A 12,313-nucleotide genomic window follows, 5' to 3' on the forward strand; every position below is an offset into this window, starting at 1 on the left:
GCATGATGTTTTTAGGCCAATTTGAAGTTTTCATGGCAAGCGGACACTGCTTTCATGATTTGATGCATTTTATTCGAAACGGTCCACTCCTGAAAACTTTGGAAGCCAATTGGGATGGAATATGAAAAATTGGACACATGGCTATAAAGATCATGTGTACCGATTTGAGTGAAAATCAGTTTGAGTAATATTAATTAAAAAAAAAGAAATATTTTGCATAAATGCTTGTGGCGCTCTGGTTCTGCTCTGGCCTCAAGGTAGTGTGTGTACATGACAGAATCGGTCCCAGAGATTAGTTGTACACGGACAGACGGACGAAGAACGAATACACACGGACAGGGGCGAATATAGTCTCAGCCACGCCTTCGGCCTGGCAGAGACAAAAAGAAAAAGGTTTTAATTTTCAATTCGAATTTAAGATTATTGTGCCATTTTGAACCACCTTCAACCTCAGCGAAAATAGCATCTACAAGCTCACAACACATTGCGATGTACTGTTGTGAGATTGTAGAGCTATTTTCCGACACGTTGTGAGCTTGTACATCAACACATGTGAGTTTGTGGATTGGCCATTTATTTTTCTTTGTTGTATCATTTCGCAATAGGGGCATTGGCCAAAGGTTCTCATTTTTCTGTGCCAAGTGCAGCATGCTCTTCACAGAGCTGTTTTGAAGCGCTGCTCCAGGGCTTTTAGATACTTTTTTTATCATCTTTTATTAAGGTTTTGCTCTGCAGAGAGGAACCTTTCAGAAAAGTATACTGATCTCCAAGCAGTTCTGCAAGAGTGAGAATCAGGAACGTTTTCTTTGTACTCACTCACACCGATAGAAGTAGCAAAAAACTGTACAACAACAGCCGCCAAAAATACAAAAATATAACTGTGGGTTTCAAGGAAACTAAGGAACAAGAAAAACAATATAGGAATAAGGCTAAAAGGTACAGGAAAGACCCCCACACACACTCTAGTAAACTCTCTGTAGCAGCAGTGGTGGGGTGGGAGAGGGGGGTTACTTTAGAATCAAATATAGGGGTTACTTTAGAATCAAATATAGAGTCTGGTATGAGATGTACAACATCATATCATCAGCAAAAGAAACCTTTGCAACCATTTTCACCCTGTCTTTAATCTTCTCTCTTTCCAGCCAACTTCAGAGCTTGCAGTTCACTGGAACTGCAGTCAGTCCCCTTTCCTCCATGTCACAGTTCTACTTTCTCTCTTTTCTTTACTCTTGTGTTTCGCTCTTCTCTCTGGTTTTATCTGTTCTACTTTGCAGGCATCCCTGTCCTGAAGAACTCTTGCATTTCCTCATGCTCATCCACCCAAAGAATCTCCTTGATTATCAGCTGTGTTTGAGCCATCCTCTTTTGAGCCACCTATTACCGGAATTTCGCTTCATTTGCTCTTGCTCTAGTATTCTAAAATAGTGTTCCTTCAAGATGGTTGTTTCCTTCAACAACCTCACATTTAATGCATCAGTCTCTTGCAGTTCCTGGAACTCGTTCTCTGCTCTTTTCACCTGTTCCTCCATGTCTACATTCTTAAGCTCTTCAACATGTAGCTTTACAGCCAAAGCCCGCTGTTCTTCAAGCAGTTCCCTTCTCTCCTTCTCCCAGTTCAGCCCCTTTGTAGCGATCTCTTTCCTGACACTGTCCAGTTGGTACAGGAGTTCTCTATTCTCCTCTGTGACGTTCCTGTATAATTTCTGGTTTTCCATCTGAATGCAAACAGTCTCTCTAAGGTTGACAATCTCCTCATCTTTCTTTTTCTTCTCTTCCATCATTTCCTCCATTACCTTTAGGTTTAAGAGGTGAGTCTGTTGCATTACCTGGAACTCATTCTTTGCTGTTCTCAAATGTTCCTCTGTGTCTTTAATCTTATCCTCTGTGACACTGAGCCTTACAGTCCAAGCTTGCTGTTCTCCAATTAGTTCCTTTTTCTCCTCATCCCACTTTGCCTCTTTTGTAGCCATCTCTGTCCTGAGGCGCTCTTGTATTTCCTTCCTCTCATTTGCCCAAAGAGTCTCCTTGGCTCTGAATTCTTTATTGATATGACTCAGCTGTGACCGTATTTCTTCCCTGAAGTTCTCTCGGATGGCATCATTATCACGTTCCATGAAGATACATTTTTCCTGTAACGATTTTATGTTTAAGAGTTGAGTTTGGTGTATTGCCTGGAACTCAGCCCATGCTTTTTTCATGTGTTTCTCTAAGTCTCTAATCTTATTCTCTGCATTGCAGAGCTTTTCAGCCAACGTTTTCTGTTCTCCAAGCAGTTCCATTTTCTCCATGTCCCAGTTCTCCTCCATTGCAACGATTTCTTTCCTAAAGAACTCTTGAATTCCATTTCGCTGATTTTCCCAAATATTCTCCTTCGTTGAGAAGTCTGTCTTGATGCGGTTCAGCTGTGATTCAATTCTATCAAAGCTATGCTCCTTTTGAGCCACCTGTTCCCTGAATTTCTCTTGGATAGCATCCTGATCATGTTCCATCAAGATGCATTTTTCCTTCAACACCTTTTGCTTCAAGAGGTGAGTCTGTTGCATTGCCAGAAAGCTATCCTCAGCTGTTCTCAGATGTTCCCCCATGTCTCTAATCTTCTGCCTTGCAACGCAGAGCTGTCCAGCCAAAGCTTTCTGTTCTGCAAACAATTCCCTTTTCTCCTTTACCCAGTTCCCCTCCTTTGCAGTGATTTCTATCCTGAAGCGCTCTTGTATTTCCTTACGCTCATTTCCCCACAGAATCTCCTTGGTTCTAAATTCTGTCTTGATGTGGTTCAGTTGTTTATCAATGCTATGCTCTTTTTGAGACATTTCTTTACTGAATTGCTCTCGGATAGCAATTGTCTCATGTTCCTTCAAGATGCATTTTTCCTCCAAGAACTTTATATTAAAGAGGTGAGTGTCCTGCATTGTCTGGTAGTCATTCTCTGCTGTTCTCAGACGTTCTGACATATCTTTAATATTCTGCTCTGCAACACAGAGCTTTTCAGCCAAAGCTTGGTGGTCTCTAACCAGTACCCTTTTCTCTTTGTCCCAGTTCTCTTCCTTTGTCTTCATCTCTGTCCTAAAGCACTGTTCGATATCCTTCCGATGATTTGCCCAAATATTCTCCTTGTTTCTGAATTCTGTTGTGATGTGATTCAGCTGTGACTGGAGTTGTTTTTCAAAGATATGCTCCTTTTCAGCTACCTGTTCCCTGAATTGCTCTTGGACAGCATCCTGGTTGCATTTCATCAAGATGCATTTTTCCTCCAACACCTTTTGGTTTAAGAGGTGAGTCTGTTCCATTGCCTGAAAGTCATGCTCTGCCGTTCTCTGATGTTCCTCCATCTCTTTGACCTTCTGCTCTGCAACACGGAGCTTTCCAGCCAAAGCTTGCTGTTCTCCAATCAGTTCCCTTTTCTCCTCATCCCAATTCTCCTCCTTTAGAGCCATCTCTATCCTGAAGCACTCTTGTATTTCCTTCCGCTCGTTTGTCCAAAGAATTTCCTTGGTTCTGTATTCTGTTGTGATGTGGCTCAGCTGTGATTGGAGTTGTTTATCAAAGCCATACTCCTTTGGAGCCATGTGTTCCCTGAAGTGCTCTCGGATAGCATTTTGTTTTAGATTATTCCCTGCTGTTTTCAGATGGTTCTCCCAGAAGTTTAAAATGTTCTGCTCTGCATCGTGGAGCTTTCCAGACAATTCTTGCTGTTCTCCAGTCAGTTCCTTTTTCTCCTTGTCCCAATTCTCCTCCTTTGCAGACATCTCAATCCTGAAGCACTCTAGTATTTCATTAGGCTCATTTGCCCAAGTAATCTCCTTGGTTCTGAATTCAGTTTTGATGTGGTTCAGCTGTGATTGTAGTCTTTTATCCATGCTCAGCTTCTTTTGAGCCATTTGTTCCCTGAATTGCTCTCGGATAGCAGCTTCTTTATCACATTCCATCAAGTTGCATTTCTCTTCCAACACCTTTTTGTTTAAGATAATAGTCTGTTCCCCTGCCTGGAACTCATTCACTGCTATCCTCACATGTTCCATGTCTTTAATCTTCTGCTCAGCAACACGGAGCTTACCAGCCAAAACTTGATTTTGTTCTCCAATAAGTTCCTTTTCCTCCTTTGCAGCGATCCCGGTCCTGAAACGCTCTTGGGTAAACTCCAGGTCAAAGGTCTTGGAGTTAAACTTCAATTGCTCCTTTAAGGCTACCGTATATCCTGACTTCTTGTTTTGACTTTGTGACTTTGCAAAAGACATTCTCTCTTTCACTGATGTGGTACTGAGCCATATGACGCAAACTCATATGTGGTATTGTACTTGGTGACGTCACACACTTACGTTGCATCTACACTAAAGCCGATTTGGTGGTTTATTGCTGGTTAATAAACAAAGCTGGTGTAGCCTGCCATTTGCTTGATTGATGAATAGACTATATGAGCTACCGTACACAATGTTTCTTTAACTGTAACTACCCAATGTACTGTAGGTAAGCTATTTATTTATACATTTCTCTAAATAAATACGTAAATGTTGCTGTGTATCTTGACCTTAAATTTACTTAAATTCATCAACTATTTTCTTTGTTTTGGGATTCTTCATTCACAGTAAAAGGATTTTATACAAAAGAAAAGTCTCCTTGTATTCAACTCCCAAGATTTCTGGGGGTGAAATACTCCTTAAGAGTCACACAGATAAAATAAAAAGTCCAACCTAAAAAATGTCCAAGCTATAGTACTTTTCTAGGTGCTCTTTCCAAGGGGTATTTAACTTTAAAACTTGTAATTTCGTCACCCCAGACAGTTTTAACGTAGGTTGAGTCAATAATGTAATAATAATGTAATAATGTTTGATATTAATTTGATCAAACACCATTCTATAGTAAAACAGATCTGAATTGTACACTGTACATGGTTAACTCCATGTTAGACCAATTCACCCTTTGTCAAGTCCCGCCCGTTGTCCCGCCCCTCTTCACACCCATTGGTTGCTGTGTCTTAGTGGGACATTCGGTGGGACACTCCATCCACTACCATTGTAATTCAGTTGTTTCGTATTGTTATTCTGTGTATTCAATTCTCATTTCAAACTTGGTTTCAGTGAAATGGAGCTGCTCAGTGGCAGTATAGTGACTCGTCATGTTTTTAAATGTTTTTATTTCTCCAAAAATTATGTTTTAGCTAATTCAACATAAAAAAGGCGGAACCAGGGCGGGACAAGGCAGATAGAGCCTGCTGGTACAAAGGGTGAATTGAAAACACATGTTCTGCTTGTGGTCACAGATATATTATCCTTCTAATGCAGGTGCCCTTTATTTTTAAATTACTTTTTTCTTCAAAAAAAGAAAAAAAAAGAAAATGTAATTTGTTTTGCTTTTAGAAAATCACCCATAAAGTAAATCCATATTTCTACCAGTTAAGGAATTCTGCTTACCTCAATTTGGTAACGTTATATACATGAACTATGATGAATAACAAAATATATTTAATCTTTAATTACATTAAAGCAGCTTCAACTATTATCCAGTGTCTCCCTCTCCTGATGGAGAGAGGTAATTGCAATGATGTCCAAAGTACACACAGAACAGAACAGATGCAACCCATCTGGTGTGCAATCTTTAGTTTGCCTCAAATAACTTTAGTAGGTGTCCTACTCCAATGGTTCCCAAACCTTTCAGGTAATGACCCAAAAGAGAGATTAGACGTTTGCCCAGGACCCAAACTAGTGAAAACAGCAGATCTACAAGCTCACAACGTGGCGCAAAGCTTCACTAGCTTGTAGATGGGCTATTTTCACTACTTCTTAGACATTTATTTTCTAATTTATGACTTTATTTGGCTTTTCTTAAATTCATGAAAGATTCTGCTTTTTTGGGAATGTTTTTAGAAAATATTTATTGTCCTAAAATAACAAAATGCCTTACAATTGCTACTTCTGTTGTAATAGCTGAGTCTGGAAGGAAGTCAGGAACACGCGCAACAAAAAACAAAGGGACCCATAAAAATATGTCCGCGACCCTCAAATGGGTCCCGACTCCCGACCCAGTGCTTGGGAAGTGTCCTACTCAACACCAGGGTCGAAACTTCTCATAGGGAGAACAACTCCCGGCAGGCGTGTATTGTATTAAACTAGTCCAGTGATTCTCAACCTGTGGGTCCGGACCCCCAGGGGGGTCCCCAAATTATTTTGGGGGGGTCCCCAGATGATTGACTTAATGTGCAACATTGTTTTCTCACTCAACAGTAAACAAACCAACAAAGTTTAAGTGTATAGAGGGGTATATGCATATTTCTAAAGTGACAATTTAAGGACTTAATAATAATAATAATACCTCTAAAATGACAAATTAAACATTGTCAAATATTAGAGGCAGACATTGTGAAAATAGCCGATCTACATGCTCACAACACCTCAATGCGAGGCGTTGTGAGCCTGTAGATCGGCTATTTTCACAATGGAACCGTGTTATACAAAATGTTATGGCTCAACTGTTAGTGCTCGTCAGGGTGGGGGGTCCCCAGTTAAAATATGATTATTTTGGGGGTCACACTGACCTAGTCTACCATACAGATTGGTTAAAATAACATTTAAGTTCCGGATTGGAACATCTGTAATAATGCATTATCATTTATTTAGTATCATCTGAAATGTATTTTGTATTGTACATTATATCAAGCATGAGACCTGTGCCCCAGAAACAATGGAATAGTAACAACCCATATCATAGGGTCATAGATCTAATCTAGATGACTGTACTGTATATTGTTCAAATATTTGTCCATCTTGTCCCCACAAGTCCATCCTACAGCATCATATGCCCAGATGACACTGGCGCAGCAGAAGTAGAGTTCCATATGAAGTACTCTTTCGACTGAAGTTCTCGAGCTGCGGATACAGTAGGAGGTTTTTTTGTTGTTGTCGTTTTCAAAACCTTAACTGACATAGGCAAAGTGTGATTCAATTCCAAAACATAATACAGACACGACACTTACATGTTACAATGCGTGGTTTGGCAGAAGAGTACACCTGCACTGAATGCTGGTCCACACAGCAGCCAGACAGTGTCAAATCAGGCACTTTGAAGTACAACTGGAAAACAAGAAAGGTTGGAAGAGTTAAACTACACACAGTACTTTGTATTGATGTCAGCAGTTGACCTTGTATGTTCACAAGATGAAATAATTTTGATTAAACAGATTTTGTCTTTAACTCCAAAGCTGTGTCTTAAAGACAATGTTTCTAAAAGACATCATGAGGCATGTAGGGAAACGTGGTGGATTCACAAAATTGTGACAGGTACGTAAGTGGTAAACTGGAGCTTTAGTAATAATAATAATAATTTTCATTAATAATAAGCATTTACTGTAGCTTTCAATGAGCTCAAGGACATTGTACAAGATAAACAGAAAAAAATACATTAAAAATACAAAATAAATAATAAAGAACAAAAGTAAAAAAGAGAAGGGTGGTAAGTAAGTGTCATATCCTATTTCAAATGAATTGGGAAGAACAAGCAATACAATAGAACTTCAGCAGAATACACGACTATAAAAGTAATCATAATTGTGTGAGTTAGCCAGTCAGGTTCCGGTATGGAGATCATAATATAGACAGTTGCAGAGTTTAGGCCCAGCAACACTGAAGGCCCTGTTGCCTGTTGAATGGTGATTGGTATGGATAATGGAAAGTAGACATGTACTGTATCCTGGGAGCAGAGGTGCAAGAGGGTATATAAAGATGGAGGAGTTTTCAGAGGCAGGAAGGGACTTCATATCTTGCCCATACCCTCGAACCCTCTCTCTGGGAATGTGTACTGTAACAAGTAGTATGAGGGATTAAGAGCAGTTATTGTTAGAGTATCCACTGTCGGCCTCAAACAATCATTTATACTACTGTCTGGTTAGCATTTTATTTGCTTAATAGTTTATTTTAATTAGTAAAATAATAAATAGGGGTATGTGGTGGCCAGTAGATGTATTAGTTATAAGCATTGTGAAAGTGTATTATAATGGCCTGGGTGGATAACAAGCTATTAATAACCACCACACTAGTAAGGTTATTGTTGGGTTTTGTGTCACCAATCACCATACATTTTCACATATGTGAAAATTCCTCCTCTGCATTTACCCATCCTATCAAATTCAGAGGGATTCATTCCGTTGCACAGCGACACTGGGCTCAGTGGGTTCTGTAGGTCCTGGGTGCTACGTACTTTGATGTAAGCTGTAAGTTCAGTGCACAGAGGGTCTGTAGGTCCTGGGAGCTGCCCTGTGAAGCCGATGCTACCCTCCATCGTGACCTCGCGAGATTTAGGAAACTTTTGTCCTGGGAAGCAACGGACAAAATGCAGTCATTAATTTTCAATTCAAATACTTAATGTACATTGAGCAAATAATTATTATGATCATAATTGATTAATCTGTAGAATTGATATCATGAGATTCTGCAATGAATCTATGCAATACGTTCCATAAAATGGCAGTAAAATAAAATAACGTACAAAATTATGGCATTCATTTTTGGGGAATGTAAGTAGCATTCGGCCTTTTAACACGGCACAACATTAAAACAATTATTTGATTACTAAAATTAAATTTGATTAATTTAATTTTAATCAATTAATTGATTATTGTATTTGATTGTTTCACCCCCAATTGAGACTGAATGTTTAGAATGATGCTGGGCAGCACAAAACCTACCGAGGACCCAAACCAACAGGTTCTTCTCCTTGGACACCTCCAACTGCCCAGAGCTTACCTTCACATCCACACTACCCATCTGGTCCCTGGAAGCAGATAAGAGACCACACTGCACATGTGATAATCATCAATCACACAGCAACAATCAACATTAATCACATAATAATGTATTTTTTGCAATGCTGGGCATTTACACATTATACTCCATTGTCCATATTATATTATAATCAAATAGAGTAGAGACAAATAGAGTAGAGACACTATTAACTTGTTCTCTCTCTCATACGACAGAGAGAGAGATGTTACTATGTTTTGTACTCTTACTTTTCTGTTATGTATTTACTTTTGAGTATTTTTGGTTGTCTATGTCTAGTGTAGTGGTTCTAAAACCTTTTTGGCTCAGAGCACCCCTATAAATAACGTGAATCGGCAGTACCCCTGAATTGCATTGTTACTTTATAGCATCTTACATTTGATGGCACGCAAATGAATACATCTTTTCCCCTTAAGATATAGTATGTCATGAGGAAAACTTGAGAGAAACTAACTATATCCTTAACGTTTAAACAATTGAACCCAAGCATCCCTATTCCGGGGGGGAACAACAAAAATTGCAGATCTACAAACTCAACTTCATTCTATTTACACTGAATTGGAAACTAAACGCACCACCATCTTTTTTGTAGTTCAGGCATCGCTATAATTACCTCTCCATCATCAGCATTGACATAAAAGTTATAGATTGTAGATTGTAGCTTTAACATCTTCAAGATGTCAGTAAATAAAGACAAAACAATTGTAAAGGAAGTTAAGTGAAAATGTGACTATATCAAGATGTTAATGAGGTCCATAAATATCATAATGATGACACATTATGTCCAATTGCCCATCTACTGTTGGTTTGGTTACCTATTAAAGAAAGGCAGGTGTGCTTCACAGTACTCAAAGCAATTCTTCACACTCTCATGGAGTTTGAGTGTTACTGACAAGCGCAGCTGGTTATCATCTTCTTTCAGTTGATAGGAACCGAGGATGGGCGGTACGGGGACCTAAAGAAAGACATGAAATATGAATCAGAGGGCTGTCCTTGATTTCAGAAATTCTTCGTCGACTAATTTTTCAACCACTTGATTAGTTTATATAAACATCAAAACTGTAAAATTGTGTATAAAGCCTTTTGAGATTGATGAGTTAAGGTTGAAAACGGAACATTTTAACGTTGCAAACTGACCATATCATCAGCCATAGGAATCATCAAATGGTGTCTTCTTATGTCAAGTTTACTACCTGCGATGTGTAACTGCACAGTCTGAAGGGCTCCAGTGGAGGTGAGAAGGGGAACTTGTAAGGGCCAGAGAAAGCAGAGCTGTCGCAGTTATCCACGCTGCTGGCAGTGAGAATACTGGCATCCAATGATGTCACACAGGGGTGGATCTGGATATCTTGTAGCGGTGAGCCATTTGGTGGCAGGGTGAGTGTCACCGTCACGTTTGGCAACACGCCCTCAACTTCACACTGATGATGACCGAAGCAAAAAATATAAATTAGAATAGGAGAATAAAGTATAGAATTTAAGAATAGTTTTCATGGTCATTCAACAAGAGTAAGAGAAAAGACAATGCAGTTACTTAGCAACAATTAATTGTCCCTTTTGTCCTAATAACAATGGTGTCCCTCGCCTAATTTAACAGAGACTCGCTTGAAAATCATTATGTTTGGCGAGTGACACCATCATGCAACAGAGTATAAGCCTCACACGGCGTGCTTACTTTGCAAGTCACAGTACCATAGACGTCCCAGAGGTCCTGTCTACTCCGATTTCCATACTGCATGGAACGGACTATCTCCACCAGCGTCACGTTTACCACAGCTCGACCCTTGTGCAGCCCCGTCTTCCAAGCCGGTTGCTTCTGGGTCCCAGCAGGAGCTGGCACCGCTGACGTAGCAGGGGCCCCGGGCTGGGGGACATCCAGTGGGGTGCCGAGTGGACAAACCTGCAGAAGAACTGAGGGCAACATTGCCAGACGAGATGCAAGCCCCTCGCTGTCAGGCTTGGTCCCGGAGCCACAGAGAAATGTCTGTAAGCCGGCCAGTAGAGTGAGACCCTGGGAGACAGAGAGCAGGCTGGATAGAGGTGGCCGGGGCTCTGGGGGGGCCTCTACCAGAGGCAGACAAGCAAGGATGAGTGGCCCTTGTGAAAGGGCCAACACTGGCCACAGGATTCCCTTTCTCGGCCGCTCCACGTGCAGCTCCAGGGCTGGTGAGCGCTGATGGTGGAGGCAGTCATCTCTCGAAGCTACAAAAGGTTTGTCTAAGTCCACCAAACCCAGCTCGGTTAATAGCAGCTGGAGCACTGTGCTGTCTTCTGGAACTGCCACATGCAAGGAACCTGCCAGAGACTTTGCACGGTGCTCAACTGTAGGGAACCTCCTGTGGGATAACATTTTACAGTGATTTGAATATAATATATGAATATATTAGAAAATGATTGATTGAAGAATTTAGGAAGTTTGCAATAGAAAAAAGTGCAGTTTCATGACAGCACTGGTACAAGGTCAACTAAAAGGAGATCCTAGAAAGCTCTATGGCTTATTTCCACAGAAACCACACTTTATGTATCTCATATAAAACAAAAAGCTATAAACAAAAACAGGGTAGTTTGAGCACTGCACCAATTCGGAAAAGAAAGGGGAAGTGAACGGTTTGACAGCAATACAAATCAAAGCTACAAACCTTGAGAAACGAACAGACACATTTTCTCCCTTCTCGTGAGAAATAATCCATAAAGCACGTAGACTCATTTGGTCGTAAACACTGACTCCAACTGATCATTAATGTCTGTGCTTAACACTAACGTATTCTCATTCTGTCAAATGTTAAAATAGCTACTTTAAAGATAAACAAACATGTATTTGCTTCAAGTAGCTACTTCCTATTGTTGTTTCATGTGACAGCCACAGCCAATCAGGTGACTTGTGCGCATGCGTGTTTGCGGGCAGCTCTTGCTGCGTTTCAGACGCGTCGGAGACTAGGAATTCTATGATTCTATGCCGTTTATCTGACCTTGGTATGGTGATGTAGTAATAAAGTTATTTTCGTTATTTCATTCTTAGTTTGAGGACTACAAGCAGTGCATTAAATGGCTACATTTACAGTTATGGTTGTTGTTGCTGCCTGTTTGTTTAACACGACTGTAACGTTTTCTAAATAATATCTTATATCTAAATGAGAAAGAGATGTTGCGCAATGCGCATCAGCAATGTTGGGGTTTCTCAGTGGAGTACTAGACGGTCGGTTTTTCAATTCCTAATGGTGAGTACTTTGTCCTCCGTTGATTTGAGGTTTTTGATGTGCTACTCTTTTGGAAATATCTTACATCTATTTAGCAAATTTCCGTTGGCTGCTTTAATTGATCGTAGACACAATTTAAAAAGGTTTTCTTGACAGTTGGCATATAGAAATTCCCACATTTCTTAATGATAGGCCTATGCCATATAGGCCTACTATAATATAACATAATAATAATAAACATATATATTTGTATTATAATAATAATTATTATTATTATTCACACTTTAAATTACCGTTCCAATCTTGAGCAAAATTGCAGTTGCAAATTCCGACTTCCCGAGACATGTT

The 12,313-nt window shown here is 40.0% G+C and overlaps 1 protein-coding gene across 1 annotated transcript; it reads right to left on the reverse strand.

Annotated features, from left to right (window-relative positions):
• Positions 1–6,524: 6,524 nt before the first annotated feature.
• Positions 6,525–11,606, reverse strand: ap5m1 (adaptor related protein complex 5 subunit mu 1). The gene is made up of 8 exons (XM_080750150.1): positions 11,408–11,606; positions 10,444–11,104; positions 9,962–10,189; positions 9,584–9,723; positions 8,675–8,760; positions 8,188–8,300; positions 6,968–7,064; positions 6,525–6,860 (listed from the first exon to the last, which is right to left on the reverse strand). The coding sequence occupies exons 1-8, from the start codon at positions 11,473–11,475 to the stop codon at positions 6,778–6,780; spliced, it is 1,476 nt and encodes a 491-aa protein (XP_080606276.1). The 5' UTR covers positions 11,476–11,606; the 3' UTR covers positions 6,525–6,777.
• Between the last annotated feature and the right edge of the window lie 707 nt (positions 11,607–12,313).

Source organism: Nannobrachium achirus (genome assembly GCF_963921795.1).
Source record: "Nannobrachium achirus genome assembly, chromosome: 20".
Taxonomy (NCBI): Eukaryota; Metazoa; Chordata; class Actinopteri; order Myctophiformes; family Myctophidae; genus Nannobrachium; species Nannobrachium achirus.

Coding starts and splice junctions, on each gene's coding strand:
- ap5m1 (XM_080750150.1), bottom strand. CDS start 11,475: ATGAGTCTACGTGCTTTATGGATTATTTCTCACGAGAAGGGAGAAAAT. Junction 9,724..9,961: donor TGTGCAGTTACACATCGCAG/GTAGTAAACTTG, acceptor GTCTTTCTTTAG/GTCCCCGTACCGCCCATCCT. Junction 8,301..8,674: donor CCTGTTGGTTTGGGTCCTCG/GTAGGTTTTGTG, acceptor GTTGCTTCCCAG/GACAAAAGTTTCCTAAATCT.